Consider the following 10136-nt stretch of genomic DNA (forward strand, 5'->3'; position numbering starts at 1 on the left):
TTTTAGGTCAGGTGAGAAATTTTAAAAATCAACTTTCCGCAGTGTTCATGTAGCAATGAAGAAGAAACTTCTTAAATTCTAAATCTCATTTATAATTTTTTGTTATAGTTTTAAACCTTAACCATACGACTTTTTTAATTTGTTTTAACCCTTTCGAGCCCGAATTTTCAAAAAAATATTTTTTTAGTCAATGATGGAAAAATGATTCTTATGACCATACGAAAATTATAGGCTAGTTTTGGAAATTTTGATATTTGGGTCATATATGACCCATCAGGCTCGAAAGGGTTAAATAAAACAAGCTAGCTTAAAATTAAAACTAAAAACTAAAAACTAAAAACTAAAAACTAAAAACTAAAAACTAAAAACTAAAAACTAAAAACTAAAAACTAAAAACTAAAAACTAAAAACTAAAAACTAAAAACTAAAAACTAAAAACTAAAAACTAAAAACTAAAAACTAAAAACTAAAAACTAAAAACTAAAAACTAAAAACTAAAAACTAAAAACTAAAAACTAAAACTAAAAACTAAAAACTAAAAACTAAAAACTAAAAACTAAAAACTAAAAACTAAAAACTAAAAACTAAAAACTAAAAACTAAAAACTAAAAACTAAAAACTAAAAACTAAAAACTAAAAACTAAAAACTAAAAACTAAAAACTAAAAACTAAAAACTAAAAACTAAAAACTAAAAACTAAAAACTAAAACTAAAAACTAAAAACTAAAAACTAAAACTAAAACTAAAAACTAAAACTAAAAACTAAAAACTAAAACTAAAAACTAAAAACTAAAAACTAAAAACTAAAAACTAAAACTAAAACTAAAAACTAAAAACTAAAACTAAAACTAAAAACTAAAAACTAAAAACTAAAAACTAAAAAAAAACTAAAAACTAAAAACTAAAAACTAAAACTAAAAACTAAAAACTAAAAACTAAAAACTAAAAACTAAAACTAAAAACTAAAAACTAAAACTAAAAACTAAAACTAAAAACTAAAACTAAAACTAAAAACTTAAAACTTAAAACTTAAAACTTAAAACTTAAAACTTAAAACTTAAAACTTAAAACTTAAAACTTAAAACTTAAAACTTAAAACTTAAAACTTAAAACTTAAAACTTAAAACTTAAAACTTAAAACTTAAAACTTAAAACTAAAAACTAAAAACTAAAAACTAAAAACTAAAAACTAAAAACTAAAAACTAAAAACTAGAATTCTAGATTAAATTTTCAAAAGGTCCTATCTGCAAATTTAATCTAGAAATACCCTCTGTTGATTTGTTGGTCGACCTAATGGCAATCGCTTGAACTTCAACAAGCTTTCCCCACTAGTTCATCCGTATGCCACCAGAATGCGCCACTCGTGCACGCCAAACTTTTCATCGATTCTCTGCGCGCACGCGCTTCAACTGCCAATCGATCAAACAACTACGCGCCCCTTCGCTTCGAACCATGCTTCTGAAATCATCTCTGAACAAGTCTTACTCCCTGCAATGACCACCAGTCTAACGTCGGAAAAACTCCTCCACGCGGACGCCCACTTCCGGGTGTACCTCACCAAGCAGACCACGTCCACCATCGGCTTCCGGTGGGACTTTGCGGAACCGCTGGCGGAACCGTTCGACCTCTTTAAAGTGGAAAAGTGCTACAGCTGCAAGCGAAACCTGTGGGACGTGGTCCACTGGGGAACGGGCTGGTCTGTGGTGGTCCGCAGCCTCGAGCAGAACCTGTGCTACTCGTTTCGGATCAACGTGCTGCGGCAGAACGAGGAGGACGGACGGTTCCTGTACCTGAGAAAGTCCGATGTGTTCAAGTCGTTTACGCTGCCCGATGTTCCGTCAACGTTGTCCGTCTTTCGTGCGGTACGCAAGAGTCAACCGGCACTGATCAGAAAGCTGTTGAGCATCAAGCCAGCCTTAGTCAACGTACCAGTTCATGGAGAAACCCTACTGTATCAGGCAGTGAGGAACGGCAACCTGGAGGTCATCGACCTGTTGCTGGAGTTTGGCGCTGACGTCAATCTTGGAATGCCGTGCAACGCGGAGACGCCACTTCACGTGAGTTGAGACCTGAAAATGATACAAGAAAGACTAAAAACGACACACTTCCCCATTCAGCTAGCGGTCTACAACAAGAACATCAAGATCGCGCGCCACCTGATCGAGCACGGCGCGGACATGGGGGCGGCCAACTGCGTCGGGATGACCGCCGGCCACTACGCGATCGACACCAACGATCTGCACACGGTCAAGTATGTGCTCGGGAACGGGGGAAGCCTGGAGGCGCGGGACCGCTGCAGCTGGACGTTGATCTTCCGGGCGATCTACATGCACGTGAGCACCGAAATCGTGAAGCACCTGATGGAGCGCAAGTGTCGGCTGAAGGTGCGCGACCGAAACCGGCTGATGCCGCTGGATTACGCGCGGTTGACGCAACAGGAGGAGGTCATACGGTTGATCCGGAGGAGGTTGAAGATTTAAGCGATGGGAAACTTTTTTTTTATTCGTACAACATGACTTACAAACGAAATTTGTCTGAATCTGCTTAAAAATAACATTTTTATAAGAACAATAAAACATAATTGATATTGATAACCAGCACCCCAGATCTAACGCATGCGCACTTTGAATATAAACGACTTTTCACGTGCATCATACCATACCTAATGTAGTGTCAACAATTTATTCAACTTGTGTGGAGCATCTTTCTCTCGAGAATCTCCGAAAATTTGATGATAACGGTGTCTAAATTAAGCTCAACAATGCTCTTCCGGATTAGAACGAAACCATGATTCACGTTTGTTCAAATCATGTCTCTCCAGCATCTGGTTGCATTGATTTGCCTCATCCCATCTGTATTTGGCAGCATCCGAGAATTAGAGTAATTTTGGAGGTTTGATTTTGTAAGAAAATGAAATAAAAACGGTTTTTTTTTTCTTACAGATGCCCGTCGATCGCTCCAGGTCACCAAAACTCCAGCAGCGTCACCGCGTTAATTCTAGCTCGCGGTGGTTCCAAGGGAATCCCTCTGAAAAATCTCGTCCCAATCAACGGAGAACCACTCCTCATTCGCGCGCTACGAGTTCTGCTCGAATTTGATCGTTTCGCATCGATTTGGGTATCAACCGATGACGATCGAATCGCCTCTTCCGTTGAGGATCGCTTTTCGTCAGATCAGGTCAGGATTCACCTGAGACCACCCGTACTGGACACCACCCCGTCCATAGAGTCAACCCAGGAATTTATCCGGATGCATCCGGAAGCGACCAACGTTGCACTGATTCAGTGTACTTCACCGTTTTTGAAGGTTCGCTACCTTGAGAAGCTTTTAGAAAAGTTTGAACCATCAACGGATTGCGTGTTCAGCGTGACGCGGAGTTACAAACTTCGGTGGAGACGTGACGTTTCACGGAGAGGAGCGGTTGTTCCGGTGAATTTCAATCCCGAACGGCGTCCTAGACGACAGGACTGGGACGGAGAGCTGCTGGAAGCGGGAATGTTTTACCTGGCACGACGGGAAGTGCTGTTGAAGGGACGATTCCAGAACGATCGCTGTCAGGTCGTGGAGATCGAACCCGGGGATGCGCTGGAGATCGATACAGTGGAAGATTTGCAATTGGCTCGAGTGATGGTCGATTTAAGGAATAAACGATGAGATTTTTCTAATACTTTGTGGTTTTATTTGTAACATTACTCCACAACCATGGTCATCAATTTGCACAGCTCATGGGTCACTTCTGGGAACAAGTAACCATCTTCGGCAAGTTGTTTGTAACTGGCCACAATTTCGTCAAAAAAGCCAACCTTGGCCGCGGGAATCTGCGATCCCGGGTGGGAGAACAGCGTTACCGTTACGCGAAGTCCCACGGCTCGGCAGATCGGAATCCTAGCCCGAAGCAGCTCCGTGGCTATTCCTCGGCCTCGGAACCTCGGAGAAACCGAAAGTCCCCAAGCCGACAGATAATCCTCTTCGGCGTATTTTTCAAACAGGTTCGCTTGCTTCAGCATTCCGACGTAAGCGTCGTACATGGTCTGCATTCCGACACTTTTGAACTGCTCCACAAAATAAAAATAAAACAGTGAGCTCACGAGACACTTTTGCAACTTACGCAAACACTTCCCAACCCACCTTGTACTCCTTGGCGTTCGCCTGGGACACCACGGTCAGCATGTTCAGACCGACAATCTCGTCCGATCCGGCACGGAAACAAACGACGGCGACCTTCTGGGCCGCCACCGTGCGCCACATCTCGGCAAATTCGTCCAGCGCGTCCGGATCCCGGTACAACCCAACGCTGCTGCACATGGGTTCATCGCGCAGAAAGAAGGTCTTCATGTGTGCGATGGCATCCTCGACGCGATCCCCGGGCAGATCCTGGACCCGGTACTCCACCAGCTCGTCGCTGTCGACGTCCCGCGCCCGAAAAGTAATCCACACGCGGGGATATTCCACAGAGGTGGGACGCTGCCAAGAACTCATTCTGGGTTGACTTGCTAAAAATTACTAGCACGGAACGTGATGCAATATCTAGTGGCCACCTCGGCGATTGAATCGCTACTAACTGGTTTCTAGAATCGCGTTAGTATCCGCTACTCTCAGTTAATTGCTTACTTTTGTTGAGAGGCACGTGACTTACTGGATAGATAACTGGAGACTTTTGTTTTAGAACAGATTGTGGAATTTTGCTATCCCAAAGCTTTGAATTTAAATATATCGTCTTAAAAAATAATTTGCTTGTACACTTATTTTTTCTGAACACATTGTTACGTAGAGCTATTGTTAAGTTAACTTTATTTAAGTGATGAAAAATTACAGTAATTCAAATGAAATCTAACCGCAACAGATTATACAAATGTGCATAACTAAACAATGCAAATGTTCAGCAAGTAAGCAAACAATCATGAAAATGCAATTTGTTGCAATTTGATGGTAATTGCCGTGGAATCGATCGTATCTGAGACGACGATTTGTCAACATAATTATCTTAATTATATAATTTGATGGAGGAACATATGTTCAATAATGCAGCCAACCATAATGCTTCATCCATACAGTACGTAACGCAGCAAAAATTGCCACAACCCCCCCCCCCCCCACCCCCGCCCTTTTCAAGCTAATAACATTCAATGTCACGCTTGCTCAGACCCCCCCTCCCTCATCTCCCTAGAGGGTACTTTATGGATAAAAAAAACTTTATGAATAACTTTCATAAATACGCACATTCACATCTAGATGACACTTGTGAAAATAACTGATTTTTGTTAAATACTTTCATCGATTTTCATCTGCTTGTCTGTGCGCTAAACTATGCATAGAACTTTGCCACAGACATCAATTTGAGAACCAATTCAGAAGATAACTTAAAGATTTTGGATATTTTCTTACATTTTTTGAAGACACTACAGAAAATATTGATGCAAAATATCTTGTTTGGTCATAAGAATAGTATTAAAATGTAAAGTAAAATAATACAATTAAAACATAACGTATCCAACAATTCTTTTTCTTTTAAAATTTGCCAGCTTAATAATTATTTCTCAGGCACAAAAACGACACAATTTGAATGATAGGTCGCATATTTTAAATATTTATTCGTTTTTACATGGACAATCAAGAGTTTTTTTTTAACAAAGTTGTAATTGTAATTTTATTTGGCGACGATATCCTGTTAGTCAGTCTTTTTATCAGTTTCTATAAACAAAATGTTTTCTTTGCTTTTTGAGTGTTTTTTAATACTTCTGACTTGAAAAGCTTTAAAATAAAATTTAGTTTCTTGGACCTTTAAAACAACTCTAGAAATAATCAATCGCAGCTGGATAAAAGTTTAAAATGTTTAAAATACCTTTATTTTTTCATATTGCACGGAGTACTAAATGTGGCAAATTTTACTACAAATTAGTTTTCCAGTGTCATCACTTGCATCAAATACTATTGAAGATCCACGGCTTTAATTTTATGTAAGAGAATTAAACCCTTTCTAATCAAACACCTATCTTTGAGTTCAGTTGAGTTTGATGCTCGATTAAAGCTCCAAAAATACTATTTACCATAAACAGCACCACCTCGCGTAAGCACGCAAATGTATGCCATTTACTGGCCAAAAAGATCAAATTCAATGCACTTTTGATCACAATTTCTATTTTGAGAGACCATTTCTCATCATTTTGTTGGCACACACATCCACACCCAAGATGAGAGCTTAACTGCTTAACAAAAGTCGCCATCAATAACTTTTCACTTGCGTCAACATTTTCAAAGCGCTTAAGATATGAAATTGCTGCCAACTACTGGCAACAGGTTTTTTTGAACATGAACCCACTTGAAAAATAATCCCGAAACATGTAAATAATTAGCAAGCGCCATAAAAAAAACAAACGCGCCCAGACTTTTGACGTTTGAATTTCGACGACCCATTCCAATCGAAGGCTGAAGAAAGCGAAGCGAGAAGCGAAAGCAAACAAAGAACAAAGGGTGGCCACCAACACCACATGCAATTCTCGTCTCATTAGAATACATTAGGGGAAATATTTTTTTAATGCTTGTAAAAGGAATAGGAAAACTTTTTGTAAAAGTGGCAATATACAGAAATGTTCACAAAAAGTTGCTCTACTCCTTGATGTACTTGGTTTTAGTAAATATCAAGGAACACACCAGATTATCCACCATCATTCAAACACGACTGCTTATTAGGCTTAAAATCAGTTTATTTCCTCTAGTCAGTCAGTCATCTGTGAAAAAACTAATCTGCAGGAACAGCAAATCGTCAGCTGTGTGCTATCTTGTGACATAGACCATTTTGGTTGAATATGAGTTAATGATGACGCTTTGCTATACAAACACTACACGATGCTTTAACCCGATTTTGGAAACTCGCTTCCGTTTCCCGGATATCACAATACAAACTTGTGACATAGACCAATTTATCATCAAAATGATGAGTCTGTGGTTGACAGAGCAGCGAGTCAGACGTGCGTCCCTCACACATCAAAAAAAGTGCTAAAAAGTGCAAAAATGCCTCAGGGCAAGAAAAAGAGGCGGTCCTCACCAGCAGGATCGGCAGATTTGAAGAAGCTAAAGAATGCCGAAGCGCTACCTGCAAAGCCAGGCAGTTTGAGCAAGGACGCTCAAAATTCGTCTGGAAACCAGTTCGCTACCCTTCCTGTGGACGTGAGCGAGAAGGAAGAATTTGAACGACGGGAAAAGTTGCCACCCATTTTTGTGAAAACATCGTCATCGGATTCGGTGCGAAAGTGGCTGACCGGGTTTATCAAATCTGGTGCTTTACGAGCTTCCATTCGCTTGTGTGCTGATGGACTCAAAATTCTGCTACCTACCAGAAAGGATTACAACTACGTTCGGGATTTCCTGAACAACACAAAGATTGAAAACTACAGCCATGACGATCCAGGTAAACGCCCCATGAAACAGGTCCTCCGAGGCCTGTATGACATGGATGTGAGTGTGCTCAAAGAAGAGCTCAAAACTCTTAAGTTGAACGTGATCGAAGTCTTCAAGATGACGAGACACAACAAGGACGTCAAGTATCGTGATCAACTGTACCTGGTTCATTTCGAGAATGGATCGACAATGCCGTCTGAGCTGAAAGCAGTTCGGGCAATTTTCAACATCATCGTGACTTGGGAACGTTATCGTCCAGTGCACCGTGACGTGACACAGTGTTCGAACTGTTTGCAGTTTGGACATGGTGGGAGGAACTATTTCATCAAGAGTCGTTGTGCAACCTGCGGAGGTGAGCACAAAACTCAAGCTTGCGAAACAATCAACGAGAACAATGAAGCCAAATGCTTCAATTGTGGCGGCGACCATTCTACCAAGAATCGCCCAAAACGAGCTGAGTTTGTAAAAATTCGGCAGCAAGCGACGACGAGGCACCAACCAAAAAGTCGCAAAACACCACCAACTTTCACGGACGTAGATTTTCCTGCTTTGGCGTCACCAGGAGCGGGATCTGTTCGAGTGGTTCCAAATCTGCAGCCATTGCCGTTGAATCAGCGGCAAAAAGTTGCAGAGAATACAACACCTCCAGGCTTCAGTCAGCAACCGAGGGAAAACCAACCAACATCAACGGGTGAAGGCAGTAGTGACCTGTTTTCACCACAAGAACTTCTGAACATTTTCATCGAGATGACAATAACACTGCGTGGGTGCAACACTCGCCAGGAACAAATAAGAACGCTTGGAGCATTCATCTTAAAATACAGTTCATAGTTTGTTCGTTATAATGATTTTGAATAATTCAAAGAATTTTTATTTTAGTTTTAAGTTAGGATTAGTTGTTAAAGTGATTTTTTTCTTTTTTTTTTTACCCAAATGTATTCGACTAAATGCAAAAACGTAAAACAATTTGAAATAAATGAATGAATGTGAACAGTAATAATAAAACGAAAAATACAACCAAGATGAAGAGCATTTAGCCATACCACATAGAATGTAAATGAAATGTAATTATTATAAGAAAGTTCAATAAAGACATATTTAATTTAAAAAAAAAATTAAAATCATCAAAATGATAGTGCACACTTGTGACACGTCATACATGTTGTTGGAAAATGTGGAATTTTTTTTCTTGTTTTTCACAAATTTATGCACACACATACTTTCTAAAGACAATGCAACCTTTTGTTTATGAAAATATACTGATTAAGTCGATTAAACCATTGATTTGAGCTTATTTTAGTTTATATGGAAATTCTGTGCACACTTGTGACACGTAGTACAATTTTACTTTCGAAACACTCTAGTGACACGTGCTTTTCAGATTTTTGTTTACATTATTTACTGTATCTTTTAAATGGTGTAACCAAATTAGTTGAAACTTGGAGCGTTTGTTAAGCGATAGTATACGAACCGATTGCTTCAAAAAATTTGGCTCTATCATTCATAGTTTTGAAATTATTTACCAACAAACTTTAAAAATAGATTTTCTCGAAAAGTACTAAATAGTCGTTGTCACATGATAGCACACAAATGACGAAATGTTTCCAGAATAGCTTGAAGAAAACGTTGAAGTTTATGATTTTTTCCACTTGAAATTTTGATTTTCCTCCTCCCACTACCAGCAGGCCCGAAAGAAAAAATCATTTTGACTACAATTATCCTTGTTTTTAATATTCGGGTAATTCTCTACCAACTCACACGAAATCGGGAAAAGTTGTCCAGACCCCTCTTCGATTTGCGTGAAACTTTGTCCTAAGGGGTCATTTTTGACGGAGGGGCGGTACGACCTCTTCCATTTTTGAACATGCGAAAAAAGAGGTGTTTTTCAATAATTTGCAGCCTGAAACAGTGATGGATCAGTAGTGCGGTGCTTGTGGGACGCGCAGTCCTGTTTTTTCGTGTCATTTTCCGCCTCTTTTGTGTCGCTGTTCGAGTGCATGGGGTGATTGGTCATTATAATTAAACAATGGCATCAGTAGTGCGGTGCTTGTGGGGACGAGCAGTCCTGTTTTTTTTCGTGTTATTTTCCGTCTCTTTTGTGTCGCTATTTGTGTACATGGGGTGATTGGATTTCTTCTTCTTTTTTTTCATTTATTTTTAGTTCACGCGTTCGTTGGCCGATGAATTTTATTTTTTTCTCTTTATATTGTTTTCGATAGAAGCGATCCGATTTTTGTTTTTTGAGACAAGCAAGTCGTATTGCTGGATTAAGTCCTTTCCATATCATCGGGGATCGGAAGGCACGTCGACGAATATGTTTTAAGGCTTATGATATAAAATAATTTTAATAAATGAAGCCCTTCCTACATCACCGTTGATCGGAAGGCACGCCGACGGAGAATTTCTGGAGAATCGCGGTCGAATTAATACTATATTTAAATCCCTAGATAGGTATCTTTCCCCAGCCGGCTGCCTAAGATTTTTAAAATTTCAACCGATAAACAAATTGCTCATGGTCGCATCACCTACCACAGTGAATCCTGACCTCATACCCATCTTACTAACCCCTCAAAACTCATGTGATACTTTGTCCGAGACGCAGCTGATTTAGCGGTCCCATCATTCATACATGCTGTTGATAAGGGAAACACTACTAGATCGTCGAAGCCTATGATCAGTAGTGCTGAAAGGATATTACGGATCTGTTCAGCAACGAAGGGGCAACCATGGGTGATCT

General features: G+C 39.6%; 3 protein-coding genes across 3 annotated transcripts; 2 read left to right on the top strand and 1 right to left on the bottom strand.

Moving 5' to 3' along the window:
• The first annotated feature begins 1417 nt into the window (after positions 1–1417).
• Positions 1418–2515, top strand: LOC6031535 (putative ankyrin repeat protein RF_0381). Its single transcript, XM_001842268.2, has 2 exons — positions 1418–2058; positions 2119–2515. Exons 1-2 carry the CDS (start codon positions 1495–1497, stop codon positions 2479–2481), a joined length of 927 nt encoding a protein of 308 aa, XP_001842320.2. The 5' UTR covers positions 1418–1494; the 3' UTR covers positions 2482–2515.
• A 166-nt stretch (positions 2516–2681) lies between these two features.
• Positions 2682–3666, top strand: LOC6031536 (N-acylneuraminate cytidylyltransferase A). Its single transcript, XM_001842269.2, has 2 exons — positions 2682–2881; positions 2944–3666. Exons 1-2 carry the CDS (start codon positions 2811–2813, stop codon positions 3653–3655), a joined length of 783 nt encoding a protein of 260 aa, XP_001842321.2. The 5' UTR covers positions 2682–2810; the 3' UTR covers positions 3656–3666.
• Positions 3658–4622, bottom strand: LOC6031537. Its single transcript, XM_001842270.2, has 2 exons — positions 4130–4622; positions 3658–4053 (listed from the first exon to the last, which is right to left on the bottom strand). Exons 1-2 carry the CDS (start codon positions 4478–4480, stop codon positions 3691–3693), a joined length of 714 nt encoding a protein of 237 aa, XP_001842322.2. The 5' UTR covers positions 4481–4622; the 3' UTR covers positions 3658–3690.
• Positions 4623–10136: the final 5514 nt, after the last annotated feature.

Source organism: Culex quinquefasciatus, chromosome 1 (genome assembly GCF_015732765.1).
Source record: "Culex quinquefasciatus strain JHB chromosome 1, VPISU_Cqui_1.0_pri_paternal, whole genome shotgun sequence".
NCBI classification, from domain to species: domain Eukaryota; kingdom Metazoa; phylum Arthropoda; class Insecta; order Diptera; family Culicidae; genus Culex; species Culex quinquefasciatus.

What these genes read in the sequence shown, in the direction of transcription:
- LOC6031535 (XM_001842268.2), top strand. Translation starts at nt 1,495, where the DNA reads ATGACCACCAGTCTAACGTCGGAAAAACTCCTCCACGCGGACGCCCAC. An exon ending in ACGCGGAGACGCCACTTCAC is followed by an intron (nt 2,059 to 2,118) that starts GTGAGTTGAGAC and finishes TTCCCCATTCAG; the next exon opens with CTAGCGGTCTACAACAAGAA.
- LOC6031536 (XM_001842269.2), top strand. Translation starts at nt 2,811, where the DNA reads ATGTCTCTCCAGCATCTGGTTGCATTGATTTGCCTCATCCCATCTGTA. An exon ending in GGCAGCATCCGAGAATTAGA is followed by an intron (nt 2,882 to 2,943) that starts GTAATTTTGGAG and finishes TTTTTCTTACAG; the next exon opens with ATGCCCGTCGATCGCTCCAG.
- LOC6031537 (XM_001842270.2), bottom strand. Translation starts at nt 4,480, where the DNA reads ATGAGTTCTTGGCAGCGTCCCACCTCTGTGGAATATCCCCGCGTGTGG. An exon ending in CGAACGCCAAGGAGTACAAG is followed by an intron (nt 4,054 to 4,129) that starts GTGGGTTGGGAA and finishes TTTGTGGAGCAG; the next exon opens with TTCAAAAGTGTCGGAATGCA.